General features: G+C 45.3%; 1 protein-coding gene across 1 annotated transcript in view; it reads left to right on the top strand.

Annotated features, from left to right (window-relative positions):
* The window catches only part of SECISBP2 (SECIS binding protein 2), a 1,396,020-nt gene that overhangs the window by 196,097 nt on the left and 1,172,433 nt on the right, over nt 1-27,490 (top strand). The window contains exon 4 of the mRNA XM_069625655.1: nt 4,497-4,601. Within this exon, the coding sequence (XP_069481756.1) occupies nt 4,497-4,601 (105 nt within the window). The remainder of the gene's footprint in view (nt 1-4,496; nt 4,602-27,490) is intronic.

Here is a 27,490-nt window from a genome sequence, read left to right as displayed (position 1 = left end):
AGATATGCTGCTGTCTGCGGTGATCGGTAGAACTGCTCCTGCGTGGGTATGAGAGAACGTGAGTATGCCTTCTTCAGCAGCCACGCCCGGACTGAATCCATGTGAATAGTTCCTGTGAATGTAATAAAGTACTTTACACCAAAATAATGTCTCTGCTCATATTTGTTCATGAGCCTGGCGCCAACAGCGCCAGGACTGAGTCCAGGTGGGTCCCCGGTGATTGATTGTCCTAAATGGACAATTAAGTATGGCACTTCTCCTTGCCTCCGTCACCTGGGGGTGCAGGGTTTGTGTGTTTGGGCCACTGGTTATGACAGCTCGCGGACCCGTAGATCCTCTCAGTACAATAGTGTTCACAGGCTTCCGGCTACCAATTCCTCTGTTTCCTCCTTCCTCCCCAGTGGGACCGCAGCTCTGTTGGCAGATATCCGCTCGCTCGTAGGTGGAGGAACCTCCAGGTTCGCAGCGAGGCAGGGGCTTCTATTCCTGGATATTCTCTGTACACAAAAAGTTGTGTTGGACCTTTCTTCCTTGAACCTTTCCCTCCCGCTTCAAAAGTTCAAGATGGTTACCTCAGCCTTCACTGCAGAGACTTTGTGCGGAGGAGACTGGATGTGCTCCTTGGATCTGAAGGATGCTTACCTTCACGTCCCGATTTGGGAACCCCATCGGTCCTTCCTACGGTTCAGGATTATGGGTTTTCACCTTTAATACAGAGTTCTACCCTTTGAACTAAACTCGGCCCGAGGGTCTTTACAAGGCTAATGAACGCGGTGGCAGCTCTACTCAGGGCGCAAGGCCACCACTTTTATCCATACCTCGACGACTGGCTCGTCAGGGCAAGGTCCCAGGAAGCAGTGCATCACACGCCCTCCGCACTCATGCACACACTATAGATCTGGAATCCTCTCAATCTCAAGAAGTCACAGTTGTGCCCACGCAGACTCTAACATTTCTGGGCCCGGTATGGGATACGAGGACCGAAAGGATCTTCCCCTCAAAGGACAAGATCACAGCGATCAAGAGGGCCAGGGGGCATTTCCTCAGCAGAGCATGTAACCTCAGCCTGGTGGTACCAACACCTTCTGGGAATAATGGCAGCATGTCTCTCGCAGTGCTGCACACAAGGCTCAAGATGAGGAGGCTGCAGCTTCACTTCTCAGCTTCCTGGAATCAGGAGACCGGTTCTCAATCGGAGCCAGTAAGCATACCACAGCATCTTCACCAGGACCTAGTCTGGTGGGCTACAGACACCAATATGCTGGTGTCTAGGCCATTCCGACAGCCCTTTCCAAATATCACCATTACCAAAGACTTGTCCCTACAGGGATGGGGGGGGCTACCCTGGACAACCACAGCGTCCATGGAGTTTCGTCTCATCAGGAGCAGATGGAGCACCTCAATTGGCTGGAGATGATGGCCATCTGGCTTGCTCTCAAAGCTTTTCTCCCCATGATCATCAGCAGATCGGTCTGCATCCAAACAGACAGCTCCAGCTGCATGTATTACATCGACAACAGGTCCCTGCCTCTCTGCAGGCTTTCGATTGACATCTGGGAATAGTGGACAGGCTCAGCAGTCTGGGGATGGACAATTACGAGTGGCAGCTGAACGAGGAAGTCCTTCAAGTGCTCTTCAGCAGGTGGGGGCCACCCTCAGGTGGACCTCTTCGCCACCAGTGCCAACAGAAGATGCTCCCAGTTAGCCTCGTGGCTGGGGCAGGGCAGCGACTTGGGCGACGCAGTGAAAGATCCTGTGGAACAACATGAACGTGTACGCCTTTCCCCCCCATCCCCTGGTTCACAGGGTCATCTGCAGGGTCAGGGAGTCTCGGTGCCTTCGGCTCATCTTGATAGCACCAGGGTGGCCCACAAGACCATGGTTCTTGGAACTTCTTGGTCGTATCAGCCCCCGGTACACCTCCCCATGGGTCCAGCCCACTTACTCGCCCAGCAGGGGGGCACAGTGGTTCACCCCGCTCCGCAGAAGTTAGCTCTCGCAGATTGGTTCCTGGACAGGTTACCCTGAAACATCTGCACCTGTCACGGGATAACCTGGCCATCATACAGAGGGCTAGAAGCAACTCCACCAGGGGTCCGTGCAAGAGCAATTGAACCAGGTCCTGTCACTGAGCAGAATCAAAGAAGATCGACTCATTAACATGCTTGTTGGACATCATTCTGTCTTTCTCAGTGCATCTGGCTCATTCAGGTGTGCAGGTAGACACCTGCCGTATGTATCTGGTGGCCATAGGGGCCTACAAGAACTCTGTTGATGACATCTTTTCATTCTCCAACCCGGTAGTTAAGAGACATCTGGGAGGTCTAACCAGGTTATGTCTGCCTGTTAAACATCCACATCCTGTCTGGGACCTGAACGTGGTGCTGGGCACTCTGGCGCACAAACCTTTTTGAGCCTGTGGCGTTCTCAGACATCAGGTAGGTTACCATTAAGACGGCCCTACTGGTGGGCCTTACATCGGCACGCTGCATCAGCGAAAATCAGTCACTGCCGGCTTCAGAGCCATTTTCAATATTTCATGGCGAAAAGGTGGTGCTTAGAACGCACCCTGCTTTTCTTCCAAAGGTTGTTTCCTCCTTTCACCTGAACGTGGAGATAGTACTCCCAACATTCTTCACAGACCCAAAAGAAGAGGCTTAGAAGGTATTGCACTGTCTGAATGTCAGACGTGCTCTAAGATTTTATCTGGACAGGACTAAAAGCTTCCGCAAATTGGATGCCTTGTTCGTCACTTTCAGAGGATCAAAGCCTGGCTTTGAGGCTTCCATAGCAAGATGAATTGCCAGCACAGGCCTTTGCCAGCAAATATGCACGCCCACGGCATCAGGGCCAAGGCCATGGCCGTGGCTTTCCAAAGACACGTCCCATTGTAGATGATCAGCAAGGCGGCTGTGTGGGCTACCCACTCTGCCTTCTGCAAACACAACTGCTTGGATGCTAGCACCAAGTCCGACACAGCATTTGGCCAGGCAGTTTTGAGGAACTTGTTTTCTTGAGGGGCAACTCTCCTCCCTGGGGCTGCATTCAGTTGTAATCACCCATACAGTATGTAGGAAAGGGGACGGGACGTAGGAGTAATTAGAAGTTACTTGCTGTAGTCACGAACGTACTCCTAGTCCATAGTGTCCTTTCCTCCATGCGTCCAACCATCCTCCCCCTTAATAAACCAGTGTCATTAGGCAATTCTAGTATTTTCCACGCGTCAATGGCGACTGAGGAGTGGCGCCGGTGGGCGGAGTCAGGGGAGCGCATGCTTAAAGGATTAAGGCCATTTTCTCTGGTGAAAAAGGTTCAGTTTCCGTCCCTAGTGAGGGACGCCCATACAGTATGGAGGAAAGGGAACTATGGACTAGGAGTTAGGTTGGTCACTAAGGTGAGTAACTTATAATTCCCCAATCATTCTTCTCTTTCAGATCCACAGGAATGCTTGGGGACTATGGAAATGGCTGCAGTGCACAGAAAGAATCGACATAATGTAACATATTGTCCTCCATCTCACAGAAATATTTTTTATTATTCAACATTTTAATGAGGACCTTCCATCCTCGTTTAAATACGGTTTTGTCAAATCAAAGAATGATTATTTACCGCTCCTCAGCACTAAAATGTATGACCATTATTAGGCATACAAGTTAAAGATATTTAAAGGTAGCAGACATCATTTCATGGCGAAAGGTAGTCCTTTCTTTGGTCCACCAGAGACAACAGGAGTATGATAATTAACATGGGCACATGAAGCTGGTATCCATGTGTTTTTGTTTTGTTTTTGCTTGTTTTGGCCACGACTAGGACCAGTCCAGGAGTATTCTTTACATGAAGGGACTACTTTTTGAGAGAATGTACGCACACTTATAGTAGACTGCACGCAGTTATTATTTTACAAAACATAGTAGGCATGCATTCTTTGTTTCACCAATCCCCTGCTTTGCATAAATACCTCTAGTCATGGCAAGGAGACGAAAGTACTGTCAAAGCGAACATTGAATACTTGTGATAATTGCAGTAATCAATTAGAACGAATAGCATGCTCAATAAATACCTAATAAAGACTTTGTGGTTGATGGCTTTTTAAACTAAGAATTTATATATAAATGGGTAAGTCAGCCACTACATTTTTAAATGTATCCAGAAGATTACTTTCCTTTCCTCGTGTTCATTGAAATCAAGGCCTCTCAGCAATACCCATGTGAGCGTCTTATTTAATGCTAATCAGCATAATTTATCACTATTTAATATAACAAGAACCTACTAATCCAGGTGCTACATTGTCATGGCTACTGGTGTAGTTCACCAGATCAGGGTTCTCACACTATTTTAAGACATATGCATGAATCATTTGCAATTAAACAACCACTTATTTGGTGAAGCCTGACATTACAAAAGGGACCGTTTATATTTTTAACTACAAAGCATGTTGAAAATTATTATATTTACAAGTCTCTAAATACCTGTCATGTGTTTTTTGTTTTTTTTAGGATGATGAAGAGTTTCCCAATTTAGGACTTTCTGTTGGTGAGACAAGCAGGTTTAGAATTCAAAGACCCTTCCCTAACAGCCCATTATTTGAGACGCCATCAGAGGTAAGAAGTTTCGTAAAGTTCAAGAACGTGGTTAATTGTGTAACTTTCATGTTGGATGTCCTTGCCAAATGTTTCCAAATTCTTGATTTGCATTATGCAGAGCTAGATACAGCTATTTTTCGGCAACACATTGGAAGTTGAATATTAGCTTTTTTAAATACAAGCAGATTCTACATTGATTATGTGGATCAGTAAAAGAAAGATGGTATGTTATTAGATTAAGCAAAAGGCCAGTTATTGAAATAGATGACTGTGTACAGACCTGTTTTATGAAGAATAAAAAATCCCTACCGTAGGTAAAAAGGCTATGGCAAGTCCCCTCATAGTTTCATAACCTTATAAAGAAACTCTTCCTCCGCCTACATCCTCAATTTGGTCACTCCTTGGTCCCCTTGTAATATCCTTGTAACATGTGATAGGCGTTACATTATGCCATATTTTACAAAGGAGCCCCTGTTGTAATATCAACAACAGCCTTCCTGTTATAAAAGGTATGTAGACTATATTGCAGTGAGAACTGCTGTGATTTTATAGACAAATGAACATCATTACCAGTCACTCATCTGTTAGCGCGGCTTACAGTTCTTACGGTCTGCCATAGAGTTTGTAGACGTTTTAGTGGCAAATGAGGAGATAATTAAGTTAATCGGATTGTTCTATATTTTGACCTGCTATCTGTATCGCAAAAAAGACATGCTGAGGAAAGACAACTAGCTGGTCTGCATGAAAACGGAGATGAGTCTTATCTATCATCTTTATTCGCAGTTGGTCCAATGATAGATGAAATACCAAGAAAAGCAATCCCTGGAAGCCAAAGTCAAAAACACCTAGACTGAGGATCAATATCACCAAAAAAAGAAAACTTCAAACTCAGAGTATGGCAGAATGTTTATCCAAGGAAATCTCCAGAGAGCTAAATACATTAATAATGGCTGCCCTCACTATATCCATGTCACCATATATGATATTACATGAACAATTGAATGAGAACATAAAGGATCAAACTACCCTTCTAGCTATGTTGAACACCAAAATGAGAAATGTGGAGCAAGAGCTGATCAAGACCCAACAAGTACTGTCAGATGAAAACCTAAGATCTGAAGCAAACGTGAAGATAATACTGGAACACACTAAGAACAGCGCGACGGACAACTGACTGTTCGCATAAGTAGCCCGAGAAGCGATTGCTTTGCTGAAACAGCAGAAGTCGAACTTTATATCCATGGAGCAGACAGCCAAACCGAATAGTGAATGTCACGATATGAGTGTATCAAATGCAAACTACTGCATCGGACATCGACGAAGATGTGAATCCAAATACTCAAAAGTCAAGCAACGGCAATGGATGCAAGAATGATCTCCTGTCGAAATGTAAACAAAAACTGAAAAAATTAAACGGAGCTGATAAAGTCTTTACTACCAGCATTAACAATGAAGCTCAGGAAAGAGATATATCTACATCAATAGGAGGCGCTCCCCCCGTATGCGGGAAGAAACGGGAAAACATATCCAGTCCAAATACCTGCAGACATTCCGGAATGCGCAGAGGATTCAATGCTGGAGCGACCCTTTTGTGTTAGCTCCTCTATTGATTCGGATTTGGCCCGGGCAAGCAAAGCCTTATTATCTGCAAAATTGCCAGACCCCAAACCCGCCTTGGTGGGCCAAGGATACCTGGATCCAGCAACTGGCAGTGAACTTTTAGATGCTGAAGCTGCTCGGCAGCAGAAGTCTGTGTCCACCCCAAAAGAAGTGTTCCCAATCTTCGACCCCAAAAAAAACAGATTGTTAAAAACAACAATTCTGAAGAGCCGACGGCTATGAAAAAATCGAAGAATATGAGGAAACGGAAAACTCAAAAGAGATCAAGCGTGCAACAATTCTTAAGGAATATTAAAGGTTTTAGCATCACAACAACCACTAAGCAACCGACTGGAGTCTTAATCAATGACCACTTTAGTATACAAGCGATCCTGGTACCTGCAGGACAACAGGTCAGCCATGAAGCTGAAAAATGCATAATAACCGAGAAAAAGAGTTCTCCAGAAGATCTTCTCGACATACGATCAGTGCGAAAGCGATAAAAGCGGCTGGACTAAGATTCCTGATTTCATACCGAATGAGGAGTGCGCATCTATAGATGCTGTTATCAACATTGACCTCAGCCCCCCATCGAATGAAGAGAGGTTACCTGTGGCTAAGAAAATCTGCAAGAAGCAGGCTATCTCTCGAGAAATTCCAACTGGTAAAACCTGCGGTTTAACAAAAACAAAGAACCTCTGGTCCCGCAAAGATGCCTCACTATGGAGTCAACAAAACAAGATGGTTCTACGTTACAACCAGCAGGGAAAGTACCAACGACATGTACTACGCTAGAGGCCAAAAGAGCGTTAACCATAGCCATTAAGAACCGTGAACACTCTGATTTAAAATCCACATCTCGCAACTTGGATCTGTGGAAATACGAGCAAGAATTTGAGGCCTTAGAGGCCAAATGGCCTTAATGGACATTGGACTTATTACAGCTGTGAACAACACTGAAACAGAGTCCGGAGACATGGACACTAAACCAACTGTGCCTGCCCCCCGGCAACAGGCTAAAGGTCCTATGATGCAACCAAAGATACCTTTTGATCTATATCAATGTCTGAGAAAACTCAGACCAACGCAAAAACGAATGCAGCTTCCGGTAAAGACCCTGGCCACCAAACTCGAAACATCACAAAATTTGGGAAATATCTCCTGCGTGTAGAGCGAATAGTGAGAGAAAAAGATGGCCTCTTAGTAAATAGGAAAAATGTGATGAGATTATTACATTACATTCCACAACTAAGAACGGTGGTCTCCGAAGACATTCAAGTAGTCGAATTTGAAGATGAAAAAAACAATGACTGTGTGATATTACACATAGCTTCCAAACTCATTCGGGACTCTCTTTTAAATACTGGTGCCGTCCTGAACTCTCTAGGGTTCGATATAAATTAAATCTGGAACCCAAAGGAGAGGGAATTACCAAAGGAAAAAAGATCCTTCCCAGAATCAAAACTAACAACAGATAAAGGAGTTGCAAGACAAGTGGAAGAAGGCTTCCCAAAGAAAAAATCTGCCTCCCCTGAGAGACAAACTATTGGAGAAAAAAAAGAACTGAGGATCGCTTCAACTGAAACAACGATTGGTAAATCAGACACCAAAGGTCAGAGGAATACCTCTCTGAGAAACGAGGATCTTGACTGGACATGGGTTGCCAAAACTATCAATAATTCTAACAACAGCTAATGTTGAAAGTCTAAAGACCCCGGCAATATATGCATAGCCTCTTGGAACACACAAGGCCACATGCATCTTTTTGGAGACACACCGAAGGAATAAAGGACATTTACTTACTATGTCTGCAAGAGACATGGCTAATGAAAACCCCAATTGCGGATGGCTTTGAGATAGCATTCAATCAAGCAATAAAAGGGAAAAAGGGACACCCGATGTCAGGAATGGTGACCCTTGCAAAAATTAAAAGCGGTATACGCATTTTATCTTCAATCAATGTGTCACCGTACATACAAGTCTCCAGGATTAAACTTCCGACGAGAGCAGCTGTTGGGTGTCCTGACCCACGTTTGGACTATTACACTGCAACACTTGGTGCTGTGGGCTTAGGAAATCCAAGAGGGCGGAAAAGCCCACATTTGCGCCAGAATCCTGGAGAACCGCGCAGTCTTTGCACACAACAAAATGGTTGCCTGACCTGCCACCCACCAGTGTGAGCGTGAGGAGCCAGAAGCGCCATGAGCGAAATCAGTGCTAACGAATATGGTGCTGTTCAAAATCTGTTGTTATTAATGTCAAAAATGGGTGCAATACTGCTGCTCACCACTACCAGAAAGCCAGCGTTTTAAAACCACAAGACACTTGTGTAAAACTGAACAAATGAACCAAACCAGGCCAAAGAAAGACTTACTAAGAGGTGGATACAATGTAAAACTATATTCTGAAAGGACTTGAAGGAAGTAATTGTCTAATGTATGTATTGAAAATAGCTGGGGATGTCAGTAGCTTAAGTGAATTTGGGTTTAAAGCCACTAAAATCGAAATGTTTAGAATAAATGAGTGACCTACTTTTGAGTGTCACATGGGTTGCAATTGTTTAAATGTCATAGTTTTGAACTTAGAATCAGTGTTCTAGCTGCATGTGTAAAAATTGCAAGTTTGGTTTGAATGTAGAAAACTGGGAACCAAAGTGACATTTAGCTGAAGCCTGGTTTAAAGAGATTGAATTCTGCCTGACAACTACCCCCGACAGGAGTTGAAACTTGATCAGCAGCTGTGTTCCCAGGCCTGGTTGCATTCTGCTGCCCCTGCCAAAAGGAGATGACACCTCTCTGATTGAATTAGGGGAGTGGCACCTGGGGACTGCAGGAAACTGAACAAAGCACTGTCTTGGGCTCAGGCAAATGTTATATTGGGGGGGTCGTAAAATAGCTTCCTCTTGGGAGAAGTGGGAGGAGAAGTGCCTCTGTGAGCAAGCTGAGCTTGGGGGAAGTGGACAAACCAGAAATTCCACCATGTGCTTTGGAAAACCACACCCCTTTGGGGCCAGAGCATCATTTTAAAAAGATGGATAATTCATAGCGCGGACTTGTAAAAATTATATAAATAATATCATCATTCTTGTGATTTTTCTGTGCACATTTTAAGAGGTGTCAGGACTCTGTGGTATGTTCTGGGGAGTAGTAGGGGAAAATAAGGTTGTTACTCCAAATGTATGCATGTTAAAAAATCGGACACTTTATCATCCGAAACCCATATCCCACATTTGTGTAAAATCTGGAAAAGCTTAGAGGTCGTTATCTGGATGAAAAGGGCAGAATTCTGTCAAAAGTGGACACAACATCTTACAAAGACAGGGATCGGATGGTTTGGTGCTACAGAAAATATGTTAACTGGACATATAATATTAGAAAAATGGTACATAGACAAATGTGTATTTGGATCACATAAAGATTTGTGTGCAATTTGACAAGGGGAGGACCCTCTGACCCATAAACCTACCTCATCACTGACTCACTGTTCCCTTCTCAAATCAGGTCAAAGAGAAATCCTTGACCTATCAAATCGTGAGTGGGTTGGGCAAAGAAAGTTAGCATCCACACCCATTTTCAAAAGGCATAAAAAGAGCCACTGGAACCCAGGTAGGGACATTCACTTTCCACTTTCTTGCAGGAGACTCCAGACTTCAAATCCATCAATCTCCAGAGACCAGAACTTTGAACCCAGACTCCAGAACTTGTAGCAGAGAGGCCTGAATCCACAAGCTGAATCCTTTTTCAGCAAGCCTCAAAATCATTTGCAAATTATTCAACAGCCGGGCGAGCTGTTTGAATTCTTTGCCAAGAACTTTTGCCAGAACCGCTAGCAGACCCAGAAAGCAGTGCTGTATCCAGAGAGACCACAGATCCAGAGAGACCAGACCCAGACCAGATCGCTGTGTGGTGCTGAGAGCTGACCCAGATCGCTGTATGCAGAATCAGTACCCAGTGGCGAGAGAACCGCAGCCAATCCTGACCCGATCTGCGACGAAGTCGCATTCCTGTCCAAAATATAGTGTGAGTACTCAGCCAGAACTGTGCAAAACCAATCTCTTAGTTTAAAATAATCTAATTCAGACTATTTTAACCTATTGAGAACTGCATCATAGAAATCGTGTCCCTCCCGTTGATTCAAAGCTGCAAAACTGTCATCTGTCATTCTGAGCTTTACTTTTATTTTGAGAATCTACCTTCACAAAATCGTCTGTATCTCTTGAACCGTTTGTGATAGAAGCGAGATGTAACTTTTATTTTAAAGCTGAGATTCTAAGCTTTCCAACACGCTCTCCATATAGTTCCTTCGTAATTGCGCTCGACGCACACGACTAAATTGCCGCAATTTGACATTTTGTTTCATTTCAGCCACGTGTAAAAATGTTTGTCTTTTGCTTCCGTTACGGAATTCCGTTTTCAACCTGGTAACCAGCCCTGAATCATTGATAGGGCTTGCCTGAACTAATTTAAAGTATCTCTCACTCACCCTGAACCTCTAGAGGGAATTAAAATCATTTTTAGCATATTTTTCCCTTCTTTGCATACCACCTTTAAAGTACTTTGCCTGTGTTTTTAAAATCATCCCTGTTTCTCTAAGCTTGCTAGGGGGGAACTGAATTCGTATTGTACATTTGATTGTATTCCTGAGAACTGTGTGCTCTCCCTTCCACCTCCTTACATTGCATAGAGGGGGGGGGGGTGAATTGCCAAAAGGGGAAAAGTGATTATATTATGTTTTGCTGAAATCATATCAAGTTTATTCCTGTGTTGCTTCTTTTCCACCTTGCATTTCCTTGTACCTTATAAAGCATTCTCAGCTACCTTATCCTCTATACTACTCCTAAGTAATTAAACCAGTGTGCTAGTATAACATCATCCATTGTTGATCACTCACTGTCATATGTCCAAGTGTGATATCAAATATTAATTTATTATCAAAGTGTGATATATCTATTGTTTAATTTTTCAAATAAACCTTTTTAATTTGCAACACAAACCTACTTCTTGGGTCAGTGGGGTCAGGGGGATTCTAAGAGAGGGGCGTTATACAAGGGTTCATCATCCAGATTATAACTTGTCATAAAAATATATAAATAAGGGCTTCCCTTGAGCAATCCCAAACCAATGCTTGATTGGAGTCATCAACAGAGTGGGGGCTCGTCCAGGATTCTGGATTAGATCTATCACTTGTGCAGATTAATACAGTGTGCTAACTGGCAGAATATATAAATTCTGTTGGATCACCACGCCGTGTTACACTGTAAAGACACCCCTCAAAGGAACGCTCTAAGGAAACGGTCTGTTTTGCAAAATAAAATACAAACTTCTGTAAGTCAGGAAGGAAATCAAGTTCCAGAATGACGACCTTGGTAGATATCAAAATAGCCAGAGAACACCTCTTACATAAGCTATTTGTGAGAGGTGAGTGGGCTCATCAGGACCAGGCGGTCTGGTTGCAGGCAATCGCACCCCAGATCACTGAAACAGGGTCAGATATATGGAGAGATCAGAGTCCCTCACATGTGGCCCTGAGGAAACTATATATGGCCCCTAAGGCCAAGGATGAGCACAACAAGATTGCCAGGGTAGCGGCATATTTATATTTACATATGGGAGCCATACAGGACAAATGTGCTGAAGGGCAAGATCTGGCAAATAGGCAACTGATGGCATTAGAGAAGGCCCAATCTGACCTGGTCTCTTCTGAGCAGGATACCAGATTTCTGGCCTTGAAGAAGGAGTACCAAGAAGGTTTGGACTCCCTACTGCAGAGCCAGAAAAAGCTGGAGCAACAACTAGACTTTAACAGGGCATGTACAGAGCAGGTAGCCACCCTGCAAATCCGACTAGACAAAGAGAAAGAGGAAAGCAATAAATTGATTTTGAAAGACCTGGATACCCAGGCAGATTTTGATCAAGAACGCCAGAAAGCTGGTGCCTTTCAAAGGCAGAGGGACGACCTTGCGGCACAGATGCAGGCTCTTAGTCAGGAAAGGGACACCTTAGGCCAGGAAGTCTGCCAATTAAAAGAAAAAATTGAAGGAAATCACCTGGCCCTCCAGGGGCTGGGTGACCTCCAAAAAGAGCATCAGAACTTGTTAGAGCACACCAGGAGGGTGGAAGATGCTCTGGCAACAATGGAGCAGGCCAGTAGGGATGGGTCTCAGGAGGTAACCCTCCTGCAGCAAAGACTGGCCCAGTATTCCAGGACCAATCAGGAGGCACAGAGAGAGAATGAGGCTCTCTGTCAGCATAATGATAGGCTCCAGCAACAGGTAGCCATGCAGGAGAGTCTGATAGTCTAGTAAGGCCTTAACTGAGGAACTGAAAGCGCAGGCTCTTGCATTGCAACAGGGAGCAGGGGCTGATAGAGATGAAGTTCGCTGGGAAAGGGAAACACCTGAGCATAACCTCAAGAGCCCTAGTACCAGAGGCCTTCATCTCTCCCAGTCCTTGGACTCTGCCACCCCCATGTCCACTGGCGCACATGAGCACAGGGCCACAGGGAGGGCAGATTACTATCTGGCCAAAAGTATGGGGTTCATAGGCCAGTACCTCCCAGGAATGGATGGGCGGGCATCCGGGTATGGGCACCCAAGCACAGTGCAATTTACTGGGGAACCCCAGGAAAGTAGACCCACTAAGGGCATCCTAAAAACCTCTGCCCAGTTAGGTCAGTGGGGGGGGGGTACCCATCAAATCCTGGCAGCAAGGAGGGATCTGAAGACTCCTCTGAGCGGCCCCGGACACAGGAGACCAGGTCCCCACATTCTGCCAGCCATTCCCAGGCTCGCAGAATCCGGGAGAGCCTAGAAGATCAGACGGGCACCTCTGGGAGCAGTGTTTCTGAGTCAGAGGAGGAATGGACCAGGGTTACCCAAACCAAAAAGGCCAATAAGGCAAAAAAGGGCCTTGCTTAAGGACCCCTTAAAGCAGATCAAGGAAATAAGGAGTGTCATCACTCCTTATCACAAGAACTCCAAGTATTCTGTTTGGGAACACTTGGAGCTCTTTGAGCAAATGATGGAGACTTTCCATTTGAAGGACAGCAGTAGCTGCATTCAGTATGTCAAATGGACATTCTCCCCAGAATACTCCAGTTTCTTTGCGGGGCTGGAGGACCAAAACCATTCAAGATGGTCCACATATAGGGCGGCCATCTTGAAACATTTTTCTGTTCACCGGAATCCCCAAGAGGCTCGCAAGACAGCCTACAATTTGCAATGTGGGGAGGATCAGGCCCCACAAGAATTTGTGCAAGAATTGAAGCGTGCCTTTGCGCAGACCACCAGAAGGGTGCGCACGGACAGCAGAGAATTCATCAACACATTTTTCCATGCACTCCCCAAATACATAATGACCCAGCTCATGAGAGAGTTTCACGAGAAAAGATCTTTAGACTGGGTCATTGAGCAAGCCACCCGCATCTATGAGGTGCAAAAAACGGTGGAAAATAAGAATCAGCCCAAAAAACCCAAAACCAACAGCACCCCTGCTGCTGCCAAGGTGGCAGAGGTAAAGGTTGCCCCCATTTTAGATTTGGAGATGGGGTGGGCCTAAAAACATGCCTGCACCGAACAATTCACAGCTCAGAAGGCCCTCGGGCCAGTCACAGACAGGGAGTCAAGGAGGTAATCCCACAAATGGGGTCCCTCGCTCCCCTGACTATGTAAGTCCCCGCTACAAGGGAAACAGACCAATCCTGGGTTATGTGTGGACTCCTCCAGCCCAAGGGGGGGATCCAGCCAAGCACCTGACCCAGGGAACTTCCCTCCTAACTTCCCACAGGAGGGCAGAAATTCCCCAAACACTGGGCAGAACATTTTCCCAGGTATCCACCCAATTTCCAGCCCCAAAATCATCCATCCTTCTTTCCCCACTTCCCTGAGCCCAGACAACCTAATCTGGGAGAGGGGAGGCCAAGGGTGGAGGGGTACCCAAATCTACCCAACCCGGGGCACTACCCGAGAAGGGATAGCTACCCTTCCCAGGATCAGCCCAGGGGAGAAAACAGAACCCCGTATCAACCTGAGCGGGTTTCCCAACTTGAGTGCCAGGTCCAAAATATGGCACGGGATCTGGGTCACATACTGAGGGCTCAACAGAACCCTCAGATGAGCATGCCACCGCAGAATGCCCCAAACTCTCGGCCTGGTGCTCCAGAACAATGACGGGGGCAGCACCCCGACAACCCACCGGTTCCCAGGGAGGAGGCACAAGGGGAAGGGGGTGTAAAGCCTTGGAGGAAGCTTCCTTCCCAACTTGTAAACAGCCCCTGGAAAACCAGGAACCGGAAACAAAATCTCCTACCCGTGAAAGTCTGCCACCCAAGGAGCAAAGAGGAGGTAGGAGAAACAAAGGACCCAAACAGACCCATTTTGTGGAGGAGGTACAGGTCTTCCAATTTGAGGGAGAGGGATCCTCAGAGGATCCTGGGAAAAGGATCTTCTCCTTCAGAGATGGGGGAACTCCTCCCAAGGAAAAATGGGTCCCAAGGGATTGTAGATGTGGGGATTGAGCTATCGCCGCCCATCATTCTATCCCAGAACCAACAAGACCGAAAACCTCTGGTTCAAACCCATCCTGGTGACTGCCTCCAAAAAGGGGGGGGGGGGCCCAGAACCGGAACCAGGGGAACTTGAAACCGAGTCAATAGACTGGGTAGATGTAGGGATTGAGCTGTCGCCGCCCATCATTCTATCCCAGAACCAACAATACCAAAATCCCATGGGTCAAACCCATCCTGATGACTGCCTCCAAAAAGGGGGGGGCGGCCCAGAACCGGAACCAGGGGAACCCGAAAACATTTCAAGTTGCCAACTTTTTCTTGCAGATTCCCACGACACTCCACAGAATTCTGCCCAAATCTCTTCTCTCCCAATGTCTAAAACCAGAAAATTAGCCCACCAGTTGTCCAAAAATGTGCATTATCTGTGCCCCCTTGAGGAGAAGGAGGGAAGATACTATGCCCCGGTACATGTACAGGGGTATGGTACAATTTTGGCACTGGTGGACACTGGATCTCAAGCTACCCTTCTGTCCAGAAGGGCCTTTGATGAACTGAATTCAGGTAGGGGGGAGAAGTACCAAATTCCCCTCACCTCTCTTCCTGGACAACTCCAGAACTTTGACGGGAAGGAAATTCCCATCAAGGGGACTGCGGATTTGGACATCAAAATTGGGCGACACAAGGTGAAACACCCGGTCATAGTAGTGACTCCAGAGGGCACCCTTTGTTTACTAGGGATTGACCTCCTGCAAAGGTTGTCACCCCTAATAGATTGCGTAAACAAGGTCCTCTGGACCCAGACTAGCCGACCAATAAAATGAAAGCAGAGTGTCAACTATGTTAGCTTAAACGGCACCTGCCACATGGTTGAACACAAATCTGACCAAGTATAATTTCACTTCCAGAACAACCAAATTCCAGACGTGACAGTAATAGCAGTAGGACAACAGACTGGGGATGGGGGGGTCCTCTCTATTTCTGAAAATCAACCTTCCTTCCAGTTTAAGGTGGTATTCCACACTGGAAGGAAATACTCTGAAATTCTTTACTAATCCACAATCAGACATTCCCACTCTGATAGTCCAGAAAGATGTGAAATCAGCTCAGAGCCTGGCTGATATTCAGCAAATTGGAGAGCAGTTGTTCATCCCTGTTCAGTTAAATGATGGGAAGAACTCTGTTCTCACCCGATTGTGTGTGAACAACGGTAAGAGCTTCATCAGCGAAGCCATGTTCCGCCAACTCCCAAAAGATCCAGCCATTCACACATTCAAACTGATAGACAAATGGGAAATGGACCTGGAAGCACCCAATTCCAAACATCTCCTGCCAAGCAGGTGTATGCTCAAAATCTCCATTGGCAACACGAGCATAGTCCATAATTGTTGGGTCGTGCGAGACGTCACTGCCGCCTTTTACTTAGGCAGTGACATTCTCAATCGCTTTGCCATTAGTTTGGACCTAATAAACTTCAAAGCTTGGTCCCGGTTAGCGGATAATACCATGGGCTTTGATGATCCAGAAAAAGCATTTAGGTCAGCTCAATTGCTACCTTATGCAGTTGAAATTCAGATTAAAGAGGAAGTCACCATCCCAGAAAGGACCCGACAATTCTCCCTGGAAGTGAAAGTTAAAAGAGGACAAAAATTGAAAAACCCTGATGCTTATATGCATCTAAATGCTTCTCTCCAACAGCAAGGGTTGCGGGTAAACCCAACACCATTAGTCAACATAGAACATGACACCATTCCAATAGAGGTGGATAACAGCGACTTAAAGAGTATTACTCTAGCCGCGGGCACTATTATTGGAATGGCGGTTGATGTCCGACATTTCTCCATTGATTTAGGAAATGAACTGTTAGGACCAATCCCCAAGGACTGTTTTGACAGTGACAGTGATGACAAAACAACACCAGACAGGATCTTTACCCGGCATGGGGGGAACTTCCTGGTGTACACTTCTTGCCCTTATGGTAAGGAAGATGTGACTTGTGACTTCAGAGGGGATGAGGTGATTTTCCAGGTCCATGAGGGCTGCCTTTCCCACCTGAAGCCTCCGGTCCAAATCGGCACTCTGACCAGGGACTTCTCCACCCAGCTGGAAGAGGCCGCTGAGAAAGCAAAACCAGAAGTCTTTCCAGGCTTCAGGCAGATGGTGGACGAGAGAGTCAACCTATCTGATGCCTGCGTGACTCTGGAACAGAAGCAAAAGTTGAAACAAGTTTTCTTGGATTTCCAAGATTTCTTTGCGGTAGACTCATATGACTGTGGCCGCACCGACATCCACACAACAACAATTCCCACGGACCCTGGAATGACTCCAGTGTTTGTGAAGCAATATCGTTTGCCTCTCGCATCCATGGAGTCCCTTACTGAAATAATTAAGAACCTTGAGTCCCGGGGAATAATCCGTCCAGTACACAGCACCTTCAATAATCCGGTGCTGGGAATATTGAAGCCAAACGGCCAGTGGAGACCTTGTGCCAGCCTTAGGGAGCTCAACAAACGGGTCCATACTTCCCGATGGCCTCTGCCCTACATTGACCAAGGGCTGGCCCAGATTCACGGGTCACAGGTATTCACTGCAATAGACCTGACCAATGGATACTGGACCGTGCCTGTCAGTAGGGAGGACCAATACAAACTTGCTTTTACCTTTGGGGGCCAGCAGTACACATGGACCCGGACTCCCTTTGGATACCTCAACTCAGGCAATGAGTTCAACATTTTCCTACATAAGGCCATGCCCGACCTGGGTGCGAGGGGTAACCTGGCTTATGTAGATGATGTCCTCATCAAAAGTTCATCTGTGGAAGAACACATAGCGGAGATCCATTATGTTCTGACACAGTTGAGGGCCGCCGGAGCAAAACCTTCCTTTCAGAAAGTCTAAAAATCAAGAACACGTGTTAATTTTTTGGGGCATGAGATTACTCCTCAGGGTCTCTGTCCCCAGGAAAAGAAAGTGGAAGCACTCCAGAAACTAAAGGATCCCACAACTCTGCTGGAACTAAGGAGCCTCCTTGGACTGACTAATTACAGCAGAAAGTTTATTGAGGGCTACGCAGAGATCACCAGACTCCTGATTCATCTTTTGAAGGGGGGGGGTCAAGTGGGGATGGGGTCCAGAACAATCCGAGGCAGTAAGACAACTCAAAAGAAGCCTCTCACAAGCGCCTTGCCTAGCTTACCCTGTGAGAAACAAGGAGTTCTTCCTGGAGACAGGGTCCTCTAATACGTGCTTGACGGCAGTATTATACCAAAAGCATGACAAGGTCAATAAAGTAATCTCCTATGCGAGCAAAACTTTATCCTCTGTGGAGGAAAAATTCAACGATTGTGAAAAGGCACTCCTGGCAACGGTGTGGGCATTGAAGAATTACCACCCGTTCATCCAGGGGGAACACATCATAGTGGAGACTCCACACCAGCCTCTGCAATATCTCCAAAGTGACAGAATCCGGGCTGGAAATGTGAGTAATTCCCGAATTACTTCCTGGATTCTGTCAATGCAAGGCTTTCCTCTGGAGGTCAGATATGGCCAAAACAAGAAGAGCCCCCTCGCGCAAGGACTGGCTGACTTGCATGATTCTGCCAGAGAAAACTGTCTCAAGGACGAAAGTCTAAAAATCAAGGACAACATGGAGGCAAACCTTAATTCCTCACACAAAGTCTTTGAAGAGGACAAGTTTGAGGGAATGCCCACTGTCTATGTGGATGAATGCTCTTACCATGTTGACAACAACAGGGAAAAAGAACTGGTGGCCGGCGTAGGGAATGCATGGGTGAATGAGTCTCCAGAACCCTCTGCTGGGTACAAAATCGGTCCCCGAAGTAGTCAAGTAGCAGAGTTGATGGCTGTGCATCAAGCCATCCTCACTGCTGTCCAACATCAACTCAGCGAAGGAAGAGAATTTACTAATATTGGTTAATATCAACTGGCAACATGCTGCAACTCAATTGGACACCTTTATTGAATCCATCTCGGAACTCATTTGTGACATTAAGAGGAATGAAAAAGATGTAAACATTTTAATATGTGGAGATCTTAACATAAATTGCTTACCAAATGGAATTAGTTCCAATCGGGACGAGAAGAAAACTGATGGGGAACAAGCGGCCATACTCTGGATGATTGAAATGGAATCATGGAATCTACAGATGTTGAATGGGAAAGTCATAGGTGACATGCCTCCCCGACCAACTTGGCGAAGGAATGCGCTAAGATCAACAATAGATTACATGTTTGTAAATGAAAGACTGAGAAGTGAAGTCACACTTCTAAAAATCATCGGAATGAAGTCCAGTGACCACAGTCTGGTAAAATGTACTTGAAGTTACAACAACCTGAAGATCCGACCAATATCGTCAAAAATGTTCTAGCGGTAGGACCCGGTCGTAATCGATTACGACTAAATGCGACCAAGGTGAACTCACTGTTAAAATCATTGGAAGAAAAATCAGAGGTGGACAAAATCGAAATATACAACCTTTTTAGAGACCTACCTAGAGATGAAATCCACTAAAGCCAGACCGGATTTCCCAAACCAACACGTATGGGATGAAGAGCTTAGCGCAAGAAAAAAAAAGTTGAATAAAGATCTAAGAATGCTCAAAAAGAAATCGGACTTAAGCAGCGAAAGTATGGCAAAACAACTGAAACAAATCTACAAGAACTGGCTCATTACTCACAAACATATAATATTGCAACGAGAGGCGGAAAGCATGATGAAAACGCTAACTAAAAGAAATACAAGCGAGTTTTGGGCCTACTTGAATAATATTTCAACTCCCCAAGGTGCCATTATAAAAAACACAGTACCAGAACAATTATGGGTGAGGCACTATGTGGGAATATTCTACAACAATGACATTAAGCCGGATGCGTCATCCACACCGGAGAATGAGTGGTCAATTGTAATAAGGAAAGAAGACATCCACAGAAACATCATGAAACTAAGTACATCAAGAGCCCCAAAACCTGATGGGTTAACAAATCATCTGATAAAACAATAGCCTGAACTATGGACAGAGTTTTGCTATCTGTTGTTTTCAGCAATCCTACAGAACCGAAAGATTCCCACATCTTGGAAGAGTGCTATTGTTGTACAGATTTTCAAAAAGGGGAAGCGCACCAACCCAATGTATTATCGGCCTATAGCCCTCCTTGATGTGGTGGGGAAAATCTTTGCTACACAGCTTCAAACTCAATTACTAAATTGGATTCAAGATTCCAAAAGATACGATCCTAGTCAATCAGGATTCGTTAAAGGGGTTGGATGTGGACTGAACCTGACGATTCTGAATTTCTTAAAAATGGAAGCAATCCGCCAAAATAGAAAGATCTATGTAGTGTTTATTGATCTATCTAGTGCCTTTGACACAATTGATCGAGAGTTACTCTGGAGTGAGATGAAGAAATGGAAATGTCCTGAAAATCTACTCCAGCCTTTAAAAGAACTGCATACAGACATAGAAATCAAAGTCAGACTCGACTCTGGTGGAACTTTGAGTAAGGCAATAAGAACAAATCAGGGTGTGAAACAAGGCTGTCCGCTGGAGCCACGCTATTTGGCCTATTTTTATCTGATATTGGAGAAAGTCTAGAACCGTAACTTCGTTCCACCGAAAATTAACGGAATGTGTGTAAACTGGATGCTCTCCACTGATGACATCGCACTACTGGACTTAACTCCAATTGGTCTGACAAGAAAGTTAACAGCTCTGGAAAGTTATGTGGAGAAAAATAAACTAAAAATTAACCTGCAAAGTCCGAAATAATAATCTTTCAAGACCTTACAAGAAATAACAAACAGAACAAGAATCGTGCACCAAAATGGAGTCTGTACAAGGATAATTTGAGATGTCTGAAAAAGGCAAAGTATTTAGGAATGTGGATCAACAGTAATATAAATGATGCACCCTGGGCAGAGAACGCGAAACAGAAATGCAAACAATTGGCATGTCAAGGAGTGATCATGAACAAAAAGTTTGGGAAATTTTCTCTGCTACCCGCTTTAGCCCACTACAATCAAAAAGTGATACCAACACTGATCTATGGTGCGGAAAGTGCTTTGGGAGGGTCTGCAACCCTATGGCCTGAACTAGAAAACCAATATTGGAGGCGCGTCCTGCACTTACAAAAAGGAATCTCGAGTGCGTGTATTCGATATGAACACAATTTGATATCCATGCATGCCCGAGTCCTATGGAACATGTTATCCATATACAGGAAGATAACTACAGTCGACTGGACCCCCCATTTCAAGCTGCTGCACGACGCCCTTAAGGGAAATCCGGAATCCCTTTTGTGCAAATGGGCAACCGGCTGCAGAAATAAGCTAGTGGAGCTAGGCACTGATCAAGAAACATTGGAAACCAATCCAAACTATGTCAAGAAAAAGCTATGGGAGTTGGATTGGTGTTTGACAGTTGATGATTGAAATTGGCATAAACTCAAGAAAGATGCAGCAATTGAAGCTAAAGATCGGAACAAAATGCTGCCATATTTGACGAGAACAGCCAATGCTAGACATCGAGCAATGTATATGAAATTCCGAATGAACTTATTTAATACAAGGGTAAGTCATGCCCTAAGAGTACGGAAAGTGTCAGCGCTACTAAGTTGCCGCTTCTGCAATAAACAGCAGGAGACGCTTAAACATCTCACACTGTATTACAAAAGCTTGAAAGACATGAGATCCCTGCATCTAAGAAACTTAGTAAAACAATATTCCACTTTATGCAGAGAAGACTTGTGGCAAAAATGTTATAACCCACGAGAAAAGGATATTTTTGGGTTGACTATTTTTTTGCAAAACTTAGAGATCCTGATAAAAGTTTGAGACAATCCGGATATACATTGTGTAGAAACAAGGTGTGTATTTGTCATAAAAGCAGAGAATGTTTCCGGGGTAACGAAGAAACATGGATGACCCTGGTATGGAAGAAACAAAATCCTTAAACTAAACACAGATTGGAAAAGTGGAGTCATTAAGGCTACCAAGAAGTGACATCTAAACTAAAGCATAAGCCAATGTGACTCGGCTGTAATTTGTTTCCACTCTGCTTTTCTGACACCATGTAAGAGGGGGACGGGAATCGTTTTCAAAAAGTTTGTATAAACTAAATGAATAAATTAAATAAAAATAAAAAAAGATGTTCTTCCTGGGTCCAAAATAAAACTGATTCCGTTCAGTTCTGAAGTAGAGGAATTCGATACTTGTTTTTTCCTGAACCCAAAGTGAGACAGGTAGCGTCTTTGAAGGAGCACAGAAATGTGTTTGCATATGCTGTGTGTTAAAACTACTGGTTCAAAATAATAGCAATGTCTTTTTAATGAGACGATTCAGGTCAGGGCTCATCCGAATCAGAAGAGCTGGGCATTTCTGCACACCGAACATGACGCAAGCTAGCCTGCACTCTCAATGAGCTAATGTAAATAGATTTTGAAATATACCTTTTTAGAAGCAGTTATACGGCTGTCGGGCGTTATATTTTAGGACGATTCCCAAGCGATGATAGATCGTTGATTTTAGAAACTCCAGTTAATCATTGATTTCATTGAACCTGCGTGCAGCAAGCAATAATGTTTAGATATAAGGAATTAATTAGAAATACATTCAGTTGGATTATTGCTTGGTATTTCTGAAGCCAATTCATGTTGATTTTATTGAGCAGTGATGAACGTTTAAGATCAGTTTTTAGAGTATCAAAGCGGTGATGAATATTATTAACCATTATAATTCATAAAAACACTCCTCAAATGTTTGTTTGAATGCAAATGTTTTAAACACTTTAAAATATAAACAAATCTGTTATTCATGAAGCCTTTATAGTACAGCGGACGACCAAAAGATTAAATAAGTAGTTGCTTTTCTTATCAACAACATGCAATTGAAAATGTACTCATGACATTATAAACACACGTTCCTCATTGACAAAAAGAAGTTGACATGGATGCAAGTGCATGGTATGTATAATGCATGATTAGAAGTAGAAAAAGCAATTATCACCGACTCATTTTTATTTTGGCAGGAGCAGTACAATGTTGTGTTTAAACCTTAAAGTGACATCTCTGAAGCCAAGGCATCAGGGAGGTCACAAAGGGTATGCAAGTCCAAATAAAAGTTCCAAGTAAAAGTATATTTGCAGTATCTTTGCCCTGAGGGGAAGTCTCTTTCTTCATAGGAAAGAGCATGAGAAATATCCTGGTGAAAATACAGGTCCCTAGTGGGATGGTGGTGGGTGAGCTGAGATGATGGTGGGAAGGCTGGATGGTGAATTGGTGCTGAGGTTGGGTATAATGGTTTACAGCAATGAGGGTGGTTTAGGTGCAGCAGTCGAAGGAGGCTAGGTGCAGTAGAGTATGTTTGGGTATTCAGGTGAATGAGGGCATGGGGTGGTAGATTGGAGTGAGGTGATGGTAGGTTGCGTGATATGCTATTGGTGGTTGAGGTCTGGACGGGCCTTGATAGTGGGTGAAGTGGTGGATATTTACTGGGGGTTGGGTTAACATGGTTGAGGTGATTGAGGGAGGTTGGGTGTTTGGAATGGTGGTGTGGGTGGGTTAATGGTTACGTCCTGGGTTGGATATGGCAACGGGGTAGCATGAGGGGTTGGGGGTTGAATGGGTTGATTTGGTGAGTTGATTGGGTGAGGCTCTGTGGTGGTTTTCTGGTTGAATTGAGGGAAGAGGTTCGAATGAGGTAGACATTGTGGTGAGGCTGGGTGGGTTAAGGTGAGGTGATCGAATGTGGGGAAGAATAGTGGGGTAAGTGAGGTTGTGTGAGTTAGTAGGGTGTAGACGTGGTGAGTTGGTTGTTTTTTATTTTTTATTTTATTTGTTTTAAAATTGAAAAAACAATTTTTTTTTGAGCAAAAAGAAAAACAAAATACAATTTACTGCGTACGGTTTACAGTGTGCCATTTGTAATTTTAAAAGTATTTAACCGTTCCGATTTCTGGCAACTCCTCCATCAAAAACCTCACTGGGCCAATTACATATTTTGTCTTTTGGCCTGATCTCAAAGATGCCCACCAACCCTCATCGTCAGAGAGTTCAAAGTCTGAAAAAAAGAATTCTGAAATGTCTTGAGCGAAGATCTTTTAAGGCTGGGCAAGATGTCAACAAGTGGCAAAGCATTTCTACTTTAAAATTATCTTTACAATGGCGACAGTGGTTGTTAGGAACCTCACCCCGAATTGCTAAGATCTCGCTAAGATCTCCTTTTTAGGGTGTAGGTTCAGATGAGCTCTCAAAAATTGGTCCCTGAAATGTTTATCAGGATACTGTTTCTAGTACTCACAGACTGTGTTTTGTCCTCTCACTTCCAGCGGGAGATGAGCTTCCAACTGTTTGCTACTAGCCCTTTCCAGCATTAAAATCCCGTCATAGTTTTATCGTTTTATTTTTAACCCGTGTCGGATTTGCCAACAATTGCTCCAAAGAACTTCTGATTTCGTCCAATAGGTGCATCATGGTCAGGTTCCACCGAGTCAAGACTGGGTTTTTGTTGGAAAACATTTCCTTGTGCACCATTTCCAAGATGGCCGGTTGCGAGGGATGATGACATTTCCTGAACAACGCCAGTTTGTTCCAATCGACCGTAAATTTGAAAGAATTCAGGCCCAGTTCCCTCCGTATGATGGCAATCGGAGTAGACGTTGGAATGTACCATCACCTTTTTCCAAAATCTCCGCTCTAGTAGATTCCACAGAAGGTTGTAAAGACTGAACAAGGCTTCACCCCATACATCACAACAGTGACCACGTTGGCTCTTTAGAACTTCACTGCTGGCAAGATTGAAAAATGCCCGAACTTTCTATTTTTTATGGTAGCTTGGCTTGTCAAAGATTTCATCCTTGCGACAAGGTGGTTTAGCATCGATGTCTCGGCGGTCGATTTGCTCAGCCAGACCCCCAGATACTTGAACGATTGCACCTGGTCCAATTTATGAAGGAAAGACTTTGGCTGTGAAGCCAGCGGTGCGGGCTGCACTCCCGTGTACCACTCATGTGGTTCAGGTTCAGTACTAGAAATTCAGCAAATGCTTATTATGGTTAGACAAATATGTGTTTATTTTATCTTTATCTGCTTATTACTTCCATAAGCTTTAATTCCTCAGAGGGAATTCAAATTATGAGGCTGAAATGTCACATTAAGGCCTATGCATTTCGGGTTAGAAACCCTTCCTCAGGGCCTGTGAACATGAAGACACCCAAGCCAATCATTCAAACTTAACCGACTGTCTAAAAGAAGTCTTCAACTGGATGAATGCCAACAACCTGAAAATCAATCCAGGAAAAACCGAAATCATGATCATATCCAAAGACCAAGAGAAGGAAACCGCCATCGCGTGGCCAACGGAAATGGGATCTACACCATCACCATCTAAGGTAGTAAAAAATCTGGGAGTCCTGATGGACAACACCCTAACCTTAGAACCGCAAATAAACGCAACAGTCAAGAAATGCTTCTTCCTCCTCCACACGGCAAGAAAAATACTACCTTTCCTCTCCTTCACACACAAAACACTCAGCATCGTCGGCCTCATCATGTCAAATATCGACTATGCAAACAGCCTCTACCTCGGTATACCGGAATACCTACTGAAGAAGCTACAACGGATCCAAAACACTGCAGCCATACTACTCCTCAAACTATCCAGAAGAGACCACATCACCCCGGCCCTAAAAACACTACACTGGCTCCCAGTAAAACAGCGTATCATCTTCAAAACATTGTGCATAACGCACAGGGCAATCAGCGGACAAGGACCAGAATTCCTACAAAAAAAAGTAACGATCTACAAGCCAACGAGACCGCTCAGGTCAACCAACGAAATCCGACTGGAACAAAAACCTTACATCAAGAAGAAACTCGGAGGCACCGCTTTCTACCACTTAGCCGCGAAAACCTGGAACAACATCCCAAAAGTAATAAGGAACACCAAAGACCACCTTAAATTCAGAAAATTACTAAAAACCTGCCTCTTCAACACCGGAGACTAAAACCGAAACAACAATAAGACAAACGACTCATCAAAAAAGGACATTGACAAACCCCTAGAACCGACAGAAGTACCCTGGGCACCAGTAGGGCTGACGCTGGACACAGGGGTCCACCCGGGAGACCCAGAGAAATGGATACAACTACTCCAGCCAACCCTTACCATCCCCCACCGCCCGTACAGCCACAACTAGGTTCCACGAGGCTGTGGAACGAACAAGATACCACCAATCACCACACAACCGGGTGTATGGACACTAGCAGCGGCGCTAGTCATGTGGAGGGGGTGAGGAGCATGCAAGGTTATTAAGGGAGCGGGCGGAGGGGACAGCTAGATCCTCAAACGGCCTCGAATGGAAAAACGGGCACGTACCTCCTGAGGCTCAGGGTGTACAAGCATCCCGTCGGGTAAGATTACACGAGCCCAACCGGTTCAGTCCAGGATAGAGATGACTAACGAATACCATTAACAATTTCCTTCTCTGCATACACCTCTCAAACTCCAAACCAAACACAACCACAAACCTCTAGCGCAGCAAACCGCACGAACTTCACTACACTGCAACAACAAAACAAAAAAACACATAGACTCGCACATCAGCACACAACGACTACCGGCCGCATACACCCCAGGCCCAGCCGACGGAACCACCGGGCTGAGGCTGCCAACAGCACATCACTGCAATCTTGCACTTTTCCACCCTCCACCCACTAACCCACCCTCCCCCCCTCTTTCAGAGCCGCCAGAGTGCCAGGGGACCACTCCGGTGGTGATAGTGCGCGGTACAAATGACCTTTAACATTAACATTAACATACTTAAATATGCCTTCTGGTTCAATCTCCTAACATAGGTAATTATAATAGTCAAAAAGAACAACCATTGGCCACCAGGGGGCGCGCGGATGTTGTCTAACTTCGCGTGAGCTGCGCTACTTTGGGTCCCTAGGAGGGATTGAGCCCCCACTTTGACGACCCCCCCCCCCAAGATTCTACGTCAGTGTGCCGCCAGCAGGGGACCCCCCACCCTCCGTTCGGTCGAAAACCCGATCGAAAACAGCCCCTGCAAACCGGAGATATACATCCCTCAAAAAGACGTCGCACATAACGGCTCTGCGGCCCGCACACAGGAAACGTCCGGAAGCGGACCCTAGGCCTGCCGAACGGAGAAAACCTGAAAGACCCTGAACTCCGGTCACGGAATTCACACTCCCGGCGACGTTCCTCACCGCAAAGGGGACGTGACAGCCTCGGTAGAGTCGGCGGAGCCTCCGAAGAGCGGGACCGGCCTAGGCCCTGAGATAACGCTGAGCGGGGAGACGGTAGGCCCATCCCATCTACCCTGTGAACAACGGCGCCACCACCACCACGCAGCGGCGGTTTGGACCCCTCTCGGCCTGAACGTTTCGCCTTGCACAAGAGGAAAACACCCCCAAAGCGTCGCCGGACCTGAACGCTGCCTAAAGGGCCCCCCGGGTTACCCATACGCAGTACTGAACCTCCCGTACCCTGGGCATATCACAGAGAACGTCGACGTCGGAGTGCAGAGGGTAGGGCCCCCGACTCAGGGGCGTGTGCCTCCTCTGCCCCTGACTCCATCTCCCCATCGAACAGCATTGGCGACACTAAGGAGCTTTGGGAGAACCAATGGACATTAGGGAGAAACTAGCCACATTCTCCTACGTCTCGACTTCATCCGAAAACTGTGCCCATACCATGGCGAACCCAAATCCCTCAGGAAGTGAATCCGCAGCTACCAAAGGGGACATTGCCGCCTTGCTGGGCGAAATAA

Source organism: Ambystoma mexicanum, chromosome 6p (assembly GCF_040938575.1).
Source record: "Ambystoma mexicanum isolate Mex_15411 chromosome 6p, UKY_AmexF1_1, whole genome shotgun sequence".
Taxonomy (NCBI): Eukaryota; Metazoa; Chordata; class Amphibia; order Caudata; family Ambystomatidae; genus Ambystoma; species Ambystoma mexicanum.
This window is presented reverse-complemented; position numbering and strand designations above follow the sequence as displayed.